Source organism: Scyliorhinus torazame, chromosome 13 (assembly GCF_047496885.1).
Source record: "Scyliorhinus torazame isolate Kashiwa2021f chromosome 13, sScyTor2.1, whole genome shotgun sequence".
Lineage (NCBI taxonomy): Eukaryota > Metazoa > Chordata > Chondrichthyes > Carcharhiniformes > Scyliorhinidae > Scyliorhinus > Scyliorhinus torazame.
In genome coordinates, this window is record NC_092719.1 from 199,804,582 (window position 1) to 199,819,969 (window position 15,388).

The window sequence follows — 15,388 nt, forward strand, 5'->3', positions numbered from 1 at the left end:
TGTTTTAAAGAATCCAGAGTGTGGGCACCTCCATACCTTTTCTCTTTGTGGCAACAAAGGAATCTGCACTGTAAATTCTATGTATAACAGAACCCTATAGTGACAGTAGCCTGTGTTTAAAAAGTGTTTATGAAAAGTCATTGACAAATTTTTACTTTGTTGAAAAGATGTATTTTTACTACAAGCCAGTAAAATTGTGAATCACCCACAGCTATTTCAACAAACCATTTTAAAAAAAAATATTTTTAATTCAACTTTTTTCATACTTTCAACAAAGTTCTTTACAGAAAAAAAGAAAAACAAAGAACACATAAATAAACATCCTACAACTACATCACGAATTCCCCCAATATACAGACCCCCCATTAAGCAATAATAAACACAGTAGAAAACAGAAAGTACACCCCCCCCCCTCTGGGTTGCTGCTGCTGATGACCACCTCCTAACGCCCCGCTAGAAAGTCTAGGAACGGTTGCCACCGCCTGAAGAACCCTTACTCAGAGACCATCTGTTATAACCTGCCTACTGACGATTGGCTGGGGACTAATGACTATCCCACATTCCTATGGGAGTATGAACTTCCCCAATGAGGGGGGCGGAGAAACTCCTACTATAAATAAGCTGGCCAGTCCAGGAACCAGCAGGAAGGAGAAGGTAGCAAGGGAAGTTACTGCTACTGTTATGTATATATTGTTATAGTAAATAAACGTTATTATTTTGTATCCTTAAAACTCGTGCTGGATTCTTCGGGGCCCTTACAAAACTGGCGACGAAGGTAAAAGTGAATAGCTGTCTACACTGCTGAAGCCACCTCCCTGGATTTTTGTTGGATACAGGTTGGAAGTTGTCTTCTATTATACCATGCCTCTGTACGGACGTTTGGATGTTTTTGATGCTGCGCTGGAAAGCTGGAACCAGTACACACAACGGATGCGTTACTATTTCCGGGCAAACAATATCACTGAAAACGAGCGCCAGGTGGTCATATTGCTCACCGCCTGCGGGCCGCATACGTTTGGGGTGATTAGGAGCCTTACGTACCCAGCTGTGCCGGACACCAAAACGTTTGACGAACTTGTGAATATAGTGGGGCAACACTTTAACCCAACCCCGTCCACGATAGTCCAGCGTTACCGATTTAATACCCCTGAGAGGACCCCTGGAGAATCCCTTGCAGATTTTTTTATCCAGGCTACGCGGGATTGCGGAATACTGTGACTATGGTGAGACCTTGTCAGAAATGTTACGCGACCGTTTGGTTTGCGGTATTAACAATGCGGCCACCCAGAGAAAGTTGTTAGCGGAGCCAACATTGACTTTTCAACAGGCAATACAAATAGTCTTGTCCCGAGAGAGCGCAGAGCGAGGAGTACAGGAGCTACAGGGAATGGAAGTGCATGCCTTGGGGCGGAACCCTTTCCACCCAAAAACGTCCCCCCGCACTCCTGCGGTACCTTGGGCGAGGCAACGACCAGACCGACGCCAGTGGCCATCGGACATTCCTCCCCGATTGGAGCCTTCTCCAGAGCCAATGGATGAGGAGCCATGTCCGTGTCAGACTTGTAGGCGCCGACCCTGTCGCGGACGGCGGTCCTGGGGACTCCAGAGGCGCCGTCGTTCCGACCGAAACTGGGACCAGCCCAGGGGGCGTAACTGGGACCAGCCCAGAGGCCGTACCTTCCATGTGGATGAACCTGAGGCGACCACTCCTGAGGACGTGGAGACGGAGGACGACTGCCTGCAGCTGCATTGTGTGGCAGCTCCCCGTGTGGCCCCCATTAAGGTGACAGTACGGGTCAATGGCCACCCGCTGGAGATGGAGTTGGATACTGGCGCAGCGGTCTCCGTGATCGCCCAGAGGACAGTCGACCGCATCAAGCAGGGTATACAGACCCTTACATTAACTGACTCACAGGCCAGGTTGGCCACCTACACGGGGGAACCACTGGACATTGCAGGAACTACAATGACCCCTGTTGTCTATGGAGGCCAAGAGGGGCGTTTCCCACTTATCGTAGTGCGTGGCCATGGGCCCAGCCTGTTGGGTCGGGACTGGTTGCGCCATTTGCGGTTGCAATGGCAGCACATCCTCCAAACAGTTTCTGGAGGGTTGACTGAGGTCATAGATCATAGATCATAGAATTTACAGTGCAGAAGGAGGCCATTCGGCCCATCGAGTCTGCACCGGCTCTTGGAAAGAGCACCCTACCCAAAGTCAACACCTCCACCCTATCCCCATAACCCAGTAACCCCACCCAACACTAAGGGGAATTTTGGACACTAAGGGCAATTTATCATGGCCAATCCACCTAACCAGCACATCTTTGGACTGTGGGAGGAAACCGGAGCACCCGGAGGAAACCCACGCAGACACGGGGAGGACGTGCAGACTCCGCACAGACAGTGACCCAAGCCGGAATCGAACCTGGGACCCTGGAGCTGTGAAGCAATTGTGCTATCCACAAGGCTACCGTGCTGCCCCTAGGTGCTAGGACGATACCCAGAGGTATTCCAGCCTGGTTTGGGGAAAATAAAAGGGGCCGTAGCCCGTATCCAAGTTGAACCAGGAGCCACGCCGCGCTATTTCCGGGCGCGCCCAGTGCCTTACGCTTTGCTCGAGAAGGTAGAAGGGGAGCTCACTCGTTTGGAGAGTTTGGGTATTATCAGGCCCGTCCGTTTTGCTGACTGGGCAGCACCAATTGTACCAGTAATGAAGCCAGATGCCACAGTTCGCTTGTGTGGCGACTATAAACTTACAGTGAATAAAGTTTCCCGACTCGACCGATACCCAATGCCTCGCACAGAGGATCTCTACGCGAAACTTGCAGGCGGACTCTCATTCACAAAATTAGATATGAGTCACACCTACCTGCAGTTGGAGCTGGACCCTGCCTCCCGACCATATGTAACAATTAACACACACCGGGGCCTGTATGAATATACACGGTTGCCCTTTGGAGTATCCTCTGCCTGCGCAATTTTTCAACGTGTTATGGAGGGCATTTTGAGAGGTTTACCACGTGTGGCTGTCTACCTAGATGACGTGTTGATTACAGGCTCGTCGGAGCAAGAGCATTTGGAAAATCTGGAGGCTGTCCTTAGACGCCTTTCGGAGGCTGGAGTCCGTTTACGTCACACAAAGTGCGTATTTCAGGCAAAAGAAGTAGTCTACCTAGGTTATCGGGTGGACCGCGAGGGTCTGCACCCCGTCGCAGAGAAGGTGCGTGCAATTCAACATGCCCCCACCCCGACTGACACTTCGCATCTTCGTTCTTTTCTCGGTCTCGTAAACTATTACGGGAAGTTCCTCCCCAATCTGGCAACTACGCTGGCCCTCTTGCACCTGCTGCTAAAGAAAAATCACACCTGGGTTTGGGGTCAGCCGCAAGAATCCGCTTTCCGGCGGGTAAAGCAACAATTGTCGTCGTCTGGGTTACTAACTCACTATGATCTGGGAAAGCCTTTGCTCGTCACATGTGATGCATCCCCGTATGGTATTGGGGCTGTCCTGTCCCACAAGATGGAGAACGGGGCCGAGCGACCGATAGCTTTCGCCTCCCGCACATTGACTGCAGCGGAGAAAAAGTATGCGCAGATCGAGAAGGAGGGCCTGGCAGTGGTTTTCGCGGTGAAACGCTTCCACCAGTATGTGTACGGCCGCCATTTCACTATCGTGACTGATCATAAGCCCCTGCTGGGACTCTTCAGAGAGGATAAGCCAATACCGCCCATTGCTTCTGCACGGATCCAGCGCTGGGCTTTGTTGCTTGCTGCATATGAGTATTCTCTGGAGCACAAACCAGGTATGCAGATAGCAAATGCCGACCCACTGAGCCGATTGCCTTTATCGACCGGCCCCATGTCGACCGGTGAGGTGGTCACAACCCTAAATTTTATGGACACCTTGCCTGTCACGGCATCACAGATCCGTGAGTGGACCCAGACGGAGCCAGTCTTGTCAAAGGTTCGGCACATAGTCCTGTATGGTGGGCAGCATAGACAGCTCCCAGGCGAGTTGCGGGCATTTTCCTCCAAGCTGTCAGAGTTCAGCGTGGAAGACGGCATCCTCTTGTGGGGGACGCGTGTGATTGTCCCGGAAAAAGGCCAGGAGCTGATATTATCAGACTTGCACAATGGGCATCCGGGCGTGACCAAGATGAAAATGTTGGCCCGGAGTTATGTCTGGTGGCCAGGCCTCGACACCGACCTTGAGAAGGTGGCCCAAAACTGCTCCATTTGCCAGGAGCATCAGAAGCTTCCGCCGGCCGCGCCCCCACATCACTGGGAATGGCCAGGGCGGCCTTGGGCACGCTTACATGCAGATTTCGCAGGCCCTTTTCAGGGATCCATGTTCCTTCTACTAATTGACGCCCAGTCCAAATGGCTGGAGGTGCATAAGATGCAGGGGACAACGTCCTGCGCAACAATTGAAAAAATGCGTTTATCATTTAGTACGCATGGCCTCCCCGAGGTGCTGGTCACGGATAATAGCACTCCATTCACGAGTGAGGAGTTTGCTAGGTTTACAAAGTTGAACGGCATCCGCCATATCCGCACTGCCCCTTACCACCCGGCTTCAAATGGGTTGGCAGAGCGTGCAGTGCAAACATTCAAAAGAGGCCTAAAGAAGCAGTCTTCCGGATCAATGGACACGAGACTGGCTCGGTTTTTGTTTACGTACAGGACCACCCCCCATACAGTGACTGGGGTAGCTCCCGCAGAACTCCGAATGGGCCGGAGACTTCGCACCCGCCTTAGTATGGTCTTCCCGGACATTGGCGCAAAAGTACGCCGCACACAAGAACGGCAGGGACCGGGATTGTCTCGGCATCGTCCGATTCGGCAGTTTGCGCCCGGCGACCCAGTATTCGTGCGGAATTTTGCTGGTGGTGCCCAATGGGTTCCTGGTGTAATCTTTCGCCAAACGGGCCCTATATCGTACCAAGTGCAAGCCCAGGGTCGTCTCCAGCGAAAACATGTAGACCACGTCCGGTCCAGAAGATCATCCCCGCAAAAGATTCCCTGCCCCCGGAGCTCATTTCAACAGCGGCAAAGACAAGAAACAAGGGAAGGTAGTCCTCCAAATCTTCCACTGGTGCCTCACTCGAAGCCTGCGCAGGTCATGACGGGACCGAATGGGGATAGAGACGCTGACATGACGGAGGCAGCAGACTCTGACTCCGAGATGGAGATACAGGGTGAATCAGAGGGGGAATCCTCGGGTCCATAGGCCGTGGATGTACAACCGCGCCGTTCATCACGGAAACGCCGGTCTCCGTCTCGTTATACGCCGCCTGATCCAGCGCCGCGTGCAAATGGCGTCCGGCCTGCGGCCAAACGAGTTCGACGCCTTCCTTCGCCAGGGCCTACGATGGATTCCTTGGACTTTGGGGGGAGGGATGTTATAACCTGCCTACTGACGATTGGCTGGGGACTAATGACTATCCCACAATCCTATGGGAGTATGAACTTCCCCAATGAGGGGGGCGGAGAAACTCCTACTATAAATAAGCTGGCCAGTCCAGGAACCAGCAGGAAGGAGAAGGTAGCAAGGGACGTTACTGCTACTGTTATGTATATATTGTTATAGTAAATAAACGTTATTATTTTGTATCCTTAAAACTCGTGCTGGATTCTTTTGGGCCCTTACAAAACCATCTCAAGGCAAATTTTACCCTCTCCAATTTAATGAAACCTGCCATGTCGCTGATCCAGGATTCCACGCTTGGGGGCCTCGCATCTTTCCACTGTAGCAGAATCCTCCACCGGGCTACCAGGGACGCAAAGGCCAGAATACCGGCCTCTTTCGCCTCCTGCACTCCCGGCTCGTCTGATACCCCAAATAGTGCTAACGCCCAGCTCGGCTTAACCCAGGTGTTCACCACCTTAGACACCGTCCTCGCAATGCCCCTCCAGAACCCATCCAGCGCCGGGCACGCCCAGAACATGTGGGTCTGATTTGCTGGGCACCCCGAACACCTCACACACCTGTCTTCCACCCCAAAGAACCTGCTCATCCTCGCCCCTGTCATATGCGCTCTGTGAAGAACCTTAAATTGTATCAGGCTAAGCCTGGCGCAAGAGGAGGAAGAATTAACCCAACCCAGGGCGTCCGCCGACGCATCCTCGTCTATCTCCTCCCCAAGCTCCTCCTCCCATTTACCCTTTAGCTCCTCCACCGAGGTCTCCTCCTCCTCCTGCATCTCCTGGTAGATCGCCGAGACCCTGCCCTCTCCAACCCACACCCCCGAGAGCACCCTATCCTGGATCCTGCGTGCTGGAAGCAGCGGGAACTCCCTCACCTGCCGTCTTACAAACGCCCTTACCTGCATGTACCTGAAGGCATTTCTGGGGGGAAGCCCAAATTTTTCCTCCAGCGCCCCAAGGCTCGCAAACGCCCCATCTAAAAGCAGGTCCCCCATCCTTCTAATTCCTGCCCTGTGCCAGCTCAGGAACCCTCCATCCATTCTCCCCGGGACAAACCGATGTTTCTCCCGGATCGGGTACCAAACCGAAGCCTCTACCTCACCCCTGTGGTGTCTCCACTGCCCCCAAATTTTCAAAGTCGCCACCACCACCATCAGACTCGTGGTATACCTAGTCGGCGGGAGCGGCAGCGGTGCTGCCACCAGCACCCCTAGACTCGTGCCCACACAGGACGCCATCTCCAGCCTCTTCCACGCCGCCCCCTCCCCCTCCATTACCCACTTGCGTATCATCGCCACATTGGCAGCTCAGTAATACCCACACAGATTAGGTAACGCTAACCCTCCTCTGTCCCTACTCTGCTCCAGAAACACCCTTCTCACCCTCGGGGGTCTTTCTCGCCCACACGAATCCCATGATGCTCCTGCTGACCCGCTTAAAAAAGTCCTTAGGGATCTGGATGGGGAGGCACTGGAATACAAAAAGGAACATCGGGAGCACCGTCATTTTCACCGACTGCACCCTACCCGCCAGTGAGAGTGGCAGCATATCGCACCTTTTAAACTCCTCCTCCATCTGCTCCACCAGTTGCGTCATGTTGAGCTTGTGTAGGGCCCCTCAGCTCCTGGCCACCTGGATCCCCAGGTACCGAAAACACCTTTCCTCCCTCTTAATGGAAGCTCGTCTGTCCTCCTTCCCTGGCCCCTGGGTGTACCATGAAGAGCTCACTCTTCCCCATGTTGAGCTTATACCCGGAAAAGTCCCCAAACTCCCTGAGGATCCGCATCACCTCCGGCATCCCCCCCACTGGGTCTGCCACATACAGTAACCTGTCATCGGCATACAATGTTCCTCCCCCCCCCCCCGGACCAGCCCCTTCTAGTTCCTGGACTCCCTTCGAGCCGTAGCCAAAGGCTCAATTACCAATGCAAATAGCAAGGGGGATAGGGGCACCCCTGCCTCGTCCCCCAGTACAGCCAAAAGTATTCCGACCTCCACACTCGCCACCGGGGCTTCGTACAGTAGCCTAACCCAACTAATGAACCCCTTCTCGAACCCAAACCTCCTCAACACTTCTCAAAGGTATCCCCACTCCACCCTATCGAAGGCCTTCTCTGTGTCCATCGCCGCCACTATCTCCGCTTCCCCCTCCACTGCAGGCATCATGATTATATTAAGGAGCCTCCATACATTAGTATTCAGCTGCCTACCCTTCACAAAACCCATCTGGTCCTCGTGAATCACCCCCAGGACACAGTCCTCAATTCTGGTCCACGTTGAGGAGAGAGATTGGCCTATACGACCCACACTGTAATGGGGTCCTTGTCCCACTTCAAGATCAGCGAGATCAGTGCCCTGGACATCGTCGGGGATAGGGCCGCCCCCTCCCTCGCCTCATTGCAAGTCCTCACTAATAGAGGGCGCAGCAGGTCCATGTACTTCCGGTAAGATTCCACCGGGAACCCATCTGGCCCCGGTGCCTTCAGCGCCTGCATACTCCCCAGCCCCTTAGTCAGCTCCTCCAGCCCTACCGGTGCCCCAAGCCCAGCCACCTGCTCCACCTCCACCCTCGGGAACCACAGCCGATCCAAAAATCGACGCATTCCCCCCTCCTCTGTCGGGGGCTCAGACCTATACAGCCCCTCATAAAAGTCTCTAAATACCCCATTTATTCCCACCGCACTCCGCACCGTGTTATCCCCTTTAGCCCTAACACCCCCAATCTCCCTCGCTGCCTCCCGCTTCCGAAGCAGGTGTGCCAATATCCGGCTAGCCTTCTCCCCGTACTCATACACCGCCTCTTGCGCTTTCCTCCACTGCGCCTCTGCCTTCTGGGTGGTCAACAGGTCGAACTCGGTCTGGAGGCTTCGTCGCTCCTTGAGTAGTCCCTCCTCGGGGACCTCTGCATACCTCCTATCCACCCTTAAAATCTCCCCCACCAATCTCTCTCCTCTCCTTCTCCTTGTGGTCCCTAGTGGAGATTAGCTCATCCCTAATCACTGCCTTCAGTGCCTCCCAGCCCACCCCCACCTGCACCTCCCCATTATCGTTAGCCTCTAGATAGCTTTCAATGCACCCCCGGATCCGCCCGCTCACCTCCTCATCCGCCAGCAAGCCCACATCCAGGCGCCACAGCGGGCGCTAGTCCCTCTCCTCTCCTAGCTCCAGCTCCATCCAATGCGGGGCATGGTCTGAGATGGCTATGGCCGAATACTCCGTGTCCTCCATCCTCGGGATTAGTGCCCTGCTCATAACGAAGAAGTCGGTGCCATTGGTGTTTGCTGGTTCCAGAGCAAGCCAGAGCACATTTCACCCACATAATTAGTGTATGCAGTGCATACGTTGCTCACAGGTTTCCAGAATTTTAAACAGATGGTACTCGTGAGGCTTTAGTATCTAGACATTGAGTAATCATGACGTTCAAGAATCCAGCACACAGGACAATCATTAGGTTCTGGGGGATTTTCCTGAGCATTGTCTCAGGCACACTGGTTCATTGACATGCAATAAAATTGAGCAACAGGTGAAGTGAGCTATTTCAAACTGGCACAATGCAGTGCTATCACTAGTTCTGTTCTCAACTAACAGGATGTATGGCTGCTGTCAAGCCAAAGAGACATTCTTCCTGCCACACAAATGAGTAATGTGGTATATGAATTTCAGTGCCAGTGTGATGCCAAATATGTCGACCATGTGACCCAATGACTGGGGTATCATATCAAACAGCTTGTCCCTTCGGCTGTTTGCAACAGGAAAAGCGCTGACCATATCCAACCAGACTGTGCTTGCAAATCTCAAAACATGGTGTCCAACATTAGATGTGATTCCACAATTGGGCAAAATTTATTAAGGAATCCTGACTGTGCTAAACATTACACTGAAAACCAATTAAATATTATCAGACAGGCTTGCAGTTTGGCTCACATATGTTCACACACAGAGCCCTGTACTTTGTAAACATAAAGAACATGCTCCTTTATTACTCTGTTTTCAACTAAACAAAATCTTGGGAGTCAGCCATTCTCTGGATCATTCCCCAGGGCAATCAGAGTTGACCTGCATAGTTTAATTTTAAGCAGAATCTTGGCAGTTAACTGTTCTCTAGTGCATTCTCCATGGCAACACCTTGACTAATTAGAGTCCACTTGAAAACCAGTCAGCACTATCTTCTCATCGAGTATACATTTTTGTTCCCTTTGAGATGTAGTGGACGGGATTCTCCACTCCCACGCCGAAGTGGCCGCGCCGTCATGAACGCCATTGAGGTTCACGACGGCGCGGAACGGCCCCGGTCCCGACCGATTCAGGCCCTGACAATGAGCCAGTATCGGGGCCACGTCATCTACACGCGCCTGGCCTTGTTGCCCGGGTAAAAGTGGCGCCGCATAGATGACGCGGCCGGCGCCGCATAACGGGCGTCATCCGCGTATGCGCGGGTTGGCCGGTGCCAACCCGCACAGGCGTGGTTGCCGTCCTCTCTAAGTCTGCCCCGCAAGAAGATGGGGGATGGATCTTGCGGGGCCGCAGAAGGAAGGAGGTCCTCCTTCAGAGAGGACGGCCCGACGATCGGTGGGCACCGATCGCGGGCCACCCCACATTCCAGGTGAAGCCCGGTGCAGGATCCCCCCTCGCCTCCCCACAGGCCGCCCCCCCCAGCCTTCACGCACCGCCCACGACTGCAGCGACCAGGTGTGGACGGCGCCGGGAGGAACCCGCCGTTTTGGCCTGGCCGCTTGGCCCATCTGGGCCTCAGAATAGCGGGGGTGCCGGAGAATCGCCATTTTCGGTGTCTCCGGCGATTCTCCGGCCTGCGGTCCGTGAAACCCGACTGGGCCGTTCCCGCCGCTTGGGAGAATCGCGGGAGGGCGTCGGACCGGCGTCCCTGGAAATTTTGCTGGCCTAGGCGATTCTCCCAACCGGCTTGGGAGTGGAGAATCGCGCCCAGTATTCTTGCAAATCTGTCCTGATGAGTTCAAGACAAAAAGCTTCAACAGCTTGTCTCTTTTTTCAGCAATGAAAATTGGAAAATGCGGCCGATCTGAATGCATGCCTGTATAGGAAACGACCCAACTTTCTCCCGTACATTCAGACTCATCTCATTTCCATGGTGCCTAGTTAATCTGTGGTGCCAAGGCATAGTTCCAGAAAGTTCTTCCCCTACAACTAAACACGTATACCGCCCACAATATTCCAGAATCCAGCGCACAGTACTGATAAACTCCCGGGTATGTTCAGTGTTTTAGTGCTGTCTGAGGATTCTTACATTTGCTCATTGTTTACATCCTGTCTTCCTTCAGAATGCAGATTCAGAGAACCCAAACTGCAACGGGATTGATGGGGTTTTGGAGGGATATTACCAGAGCTTGCGCAGAGTACAACTTTATGGACCAACCAACTTTGCGCCAGTCATCAATCAGGTTGCCAGGTAGGAATGGAAACACAACACGGTGATGATAATATACTCCATATGTACATTACTGAAATCAGGTTTTCTACCTCAGTATATTTTCATTTATTTAGAGTCAAAATCAATGCCACAGACTTGAGCTGCAAAGTTGAAAGATTATCCTGTTGCATTATACATGACTTTCTCAAAACTTTTGTTGTATAACTGATGTTGTGCCTACTTTGACTCCTACTTTATCACACTGTAAGAAATGCAGGGCACCTCATTTAGAGCAGTGCAAGAAGGAATGTCCATCTTGCAAATCCACAAAATGAAAAAAATGCATACTTGTAAATAATGATGTTGGTATTCTGTTGTACTAGTTCGAAGTCTGCAGAGAGGAATGGAACAAGAGTCAACTCTGTGGCAACATGAGCAGCTCAGCTGCAAGGGGGGATTTGTGGAGAACAAATAGTCTCCGGGATTCTATCGCAAGCAGAACAGATAGATGTTTCTGTGGCTGCAGACGTGACACCATGTGGTATGTTACCTCCCTGATGCAAGGTCAACAGTGTTACTGAGCGGATCATCACATTTTTTAAAAGAATTTATAAGGAGGCCATTCTGCCCATCGAGTCTGCACCAGCCCTTGGAAAGTGCACCCTACTTAAGCCCACACCTCCACCCTATCCCCGTAATCCAGTAACTCCACCTAATCTTTTTGGACACGAAGGGCAATTTAGCATGGCCAATCCACCTAACCGGCACATATTTGGGCTGTGGGAGGAAACCGGAGCACCCGGAGGAAACCCACGCAGACACGGGGAGAATGTGCAGGCACCACACACAGTGACCCAAGCCGGAAATCAAACCTGGGACCCTGGCACTGTGTAGCAGCAGTGCTAACCACTGTGCTACTGTGCCGCCCATGAAGGACATTCTGAAGAGGGCAGAGGCCGTGGTCTATACCGGTACAAATTACGTAAGTAAAAAGGCTGAGGCCCTGAAAGCAGAATATAGGGAGGTTAAAAAATAAATTAAAAAGCAGGACGTCAAAAGTTAACAATTTGGGATTAATCAGAGTGCCATGTGCAAGCGTGAGCAGGAATAGGAGAATAGACCAGATGAATGCGTGGTTGGAGAGATGGTGTAAGAGGGAGAGATTTGGATTCCTGAGGCATTGGGACCAATTCAGGGGAAGCTGGGACCTGTACGAGCTGGACTGAGACAAATATCTTCGCTAGTTCTGTTAGGGAGGGTTTAAACTAGAGTTGTAGCGGGGATCGGAACCTGAGCGGGGAGACACAATAGAGGGAAACAAAGATAGAAATAAAAGACGGAAAAGTAGAAAACATATGTGGAAGGCAGAGGAAACAAGAGCTAGCAGCAAATAGATCTATAGTACACAAATGTGTAAAAATGTTGAAAAGCCAAGTCTAATGGCACTGTATCTGAATACATGGAGCATTTTCAATAAGGTAAATGTTTTCATAGTTTAAATAGATGTAATTAGGTACAATATGATATCGATCACGGCGAAATGGCTGCAAGGTGACCAATGCTGGGAACTGAATATCCAATATTCAGTATTTATATGTATAATATATGGCATGGTGGCACATTGGTTAGCACAGCGTCAGGGAGCCGGGTTCGATGCCGTCCTTTGTATGTTCTCCCCGTGACTACGCTGTTTTCCTCCTGATGCATTGGTTTCCTCACACTGTCCAAAGCTGTGCAGGTTAGGTGGATTGTCCATGCTAAATTGCCCCTTAGTGTCCAAAGGTTAGGCAGGCTTATGCGGTTACAGGGCTAGGGTGGAGGAATGGGCCTGGGTGGGTGCTCTTTTGGAGGGTTGATGGGCTGAATGACTTCCTTCTACACTGTCAGAATTCTATCATATTTAGGATGGAAAAGAAGGTGGGGTGGTGTTGCTGGTTAAGGATGAAATCAGTCCAGTAGTAGATATTGGTTCAGAAAATCAAGATATAGAATCAGTCTGGGTAGACCAAAGCAGGTCAGCAGAACAGTTCAATTCCCGTACCAGCCTCCCCGAACAGGCGCCAGAATGTGGCGACTAAGGGATTTTCACAGTAACTTCATTTGAAGACTACTTGTGACAATAAGTGATTTTCATTTCATTTCATTTCATTAAAATAGTATTGTCCCGGGAGAGTGCAGAACGGGAAGTGCAAGAGCTACAGGGAATGGAGATGCACGCCTTGGGGCGCAACCTCTTCCGTCCAAAAGCGCCTCTCCACACCCCTGCGGTGCCGTGGGCGAGGCGACGTCCGGATCGACGCCAGTGGCCGTCGGACGTTCCTCCCCGAAGGGAGCCTTCTCCAGAACTGATGAGTGAGGAGCCATATCCCTGTCAGACTTGTGGCCGCCGACCCCGTCGCGGACGCCGGTCCTGGGGGCGCCAGAGGCGCCTTCATTCCGACAGAAACTGGGGCCAGCCCAGGTGCAGTACCTTCCATTTGGATGAACCTGCGGCGACTACTCCCGAGGACGTGGAGACGAAGGACGCCTGCCTGCAGCTGCATTGTGTGGCAGCTCCCCGTGTGGCCCCCATTAAGGTGACAGTACGGGTCAATGGTCACCCGCTTGAGATGGAGTTGGACACTGGCGCAGTGGTCTCCGTGATTGCCCAGAGGACATTCGACCGCATCAAGCAGGGCATACAGTCCCTGACATTAACCGACACACAGGCAAGGTTGGCCACCTACATGGGGGAACCATTGGACATTGCAGGAACTACGATGACCCCTGTTGTTTATGGACGCCAGGAGGGGCGTTTCCCACTTATCGTGGTGCACGGCCATGGGCCCAGCCTGTTGGGTCGGGACTGGTTGCGCCATTTGCGGCTGCAGTGGCGGCATATCCTCCAAACAGGTTCTGGAAGGTTGACTGAGGTGTTCGGAGGGTACCCATATGTATTCCAGCCCGGTTTGGGGAAAATAAAAGGGGCCGTAGATCGTATACAAGTCGAACCAGGAGTCATGCTGCGCTATTTCCGGGCGCGCCCGGTGCCTGACGCCTCACTCGAGAAGGTAGAAGGGGAGTTCACTCGTTTGGAGACCTTGGGTATTATCAGGCTTGTCCGTTTCACTGACTGGGCAGCACCAATTGTACCTGTAATGAAGCCAGATGCCACAGTTCGCTTGTGCGGCGACTATAAACTTACTATGAATACAGCTTCCCTCCTCGACCGATATCCAATGCCTCGTGAAGCTTGCAGGTGGATTCTCGTTCACGAAATTAGATATGAGTCACGCCTACCTACAGTTGGAGCTGGACCCTACCTCCCAGCTCTATGTAACTATTAGTACACACCGGGGCCTGTATGAATATAAACGATTGCCCTTTGGGGTATCTTCTGCCTGCGCTATTTTTCAACGTGTCATGGAGAGCATCTTGAGAGGTTTACCGCGTGTCGCTGTCTACTTACACGACGTTTTGATTACAGGGATGTCAGAGCAGGAACATTTGGAGGCTGTCCTTAGACGCTTTTCGGAGGCTGGAGTCCGTTTACGTCGCACAAAGTGCGTCTTTCAGGCGAAGGAAGTAGTCTACCTGGGTTGTCGGGTGGACTGCGAAGGTTTGCACCCCGTTGCAGAGAAGGTGCGCGCAATTCAACAGGCCCCCGACCGACACTTTGCATCTTCATTCTTTTCTCGGCCTCATAAACTATTACAGGAAGTTCCACCCCAATCTGGCAACTACGCTGGCCCCGTTGCACCTTCTGCTAAAGAAGAATCACATCTGGGGTTTGGGGTCAGCCACAAGAAACTGCTTTCCGGCGGGTAAAACAACAATTGGCATCGTCTGTGTAACTAAGCCACTATGATCCTGGAACGTCTTTGCTCATCACGTGTGATGCATCCCCATATATTGGGGCCGTCCTGTTCCACAAGATGGAGAACGGGGCCGAGCGGCCGATAGCTTTTGCCTCCCGCACATTGACTGCAGGGGAAAAGAAGTACGCGCAGATCGAGAAGGAGGGCCTGGCGGTGGTCTTTGAGGTGAAACGCTTCCACCAGAATGTGTATGGCCGCCACTTCACTTTTGTGACTGATCATAAGCCTCTGCTGGGACTTTTCCGAGAGGATAAGCCAATACCGCCCATTGCTTCCGCACGGTTCCAGCGGTGGGCTTTGTTGCTCGCTGCTTACGAGTATTCTCTGGAGCACAAACCAGGAACCCAGATAGCGAATGCCGACGCACTGAGCCGATTGCCTTTATCGACTGGCCCCATGTCGACCTCCACGACCAGTGAGGTGGCAACCCTAAATTTTATGGATTCCTTGCCTGTCACGGCATCACAGATCCGTGAATGGACCCAGACGGAGCGTGTGCTCTCACTGGTGATTGTCTGCGATGTTGTGTGTGTGTTAGTTGGTCCAACTACCTGTCCATCAGTGTGTGTGTGATTGCACCATGATATGCTGATGTGGATATCATGACATCCCCCCCTTTTCACAAGGATATGTGCCTACATGCTAATAAATAGAAGTGTGTACTGAGTGCACCTAAGAATGTGTATGCAATATTTACAACATGTACATGAGGCTAAAC

The 15,388-nt window shown here is 52.3% G+C and overlaps 1 protein-coding gene across 4 annotated transcripts in view; it reads left to right on the plus strand.

Moving 5' to 3' along the window:
- Positions 1-15,388, plus strand: part of LOC140388518 (copine-9-like) — a 604,903-nt gene that overhangs the window by 551,832 nt on the left and 37,683 nt on the right. For all 4 annotated transcript variants that reach the window (XM_072472866.1, XM_072472865.1, XM_072472867.1 and 1 more), the window contains one exon: positions 10,725-10,852. In XM_072472866.1, the coding sequence (XP_072328967.1) occupies positions 10,725-10,852 (128 nt within the window). The remainder of the gene's footprint in view (positions 1-10,724; positions 10,853-15,388) is intronic.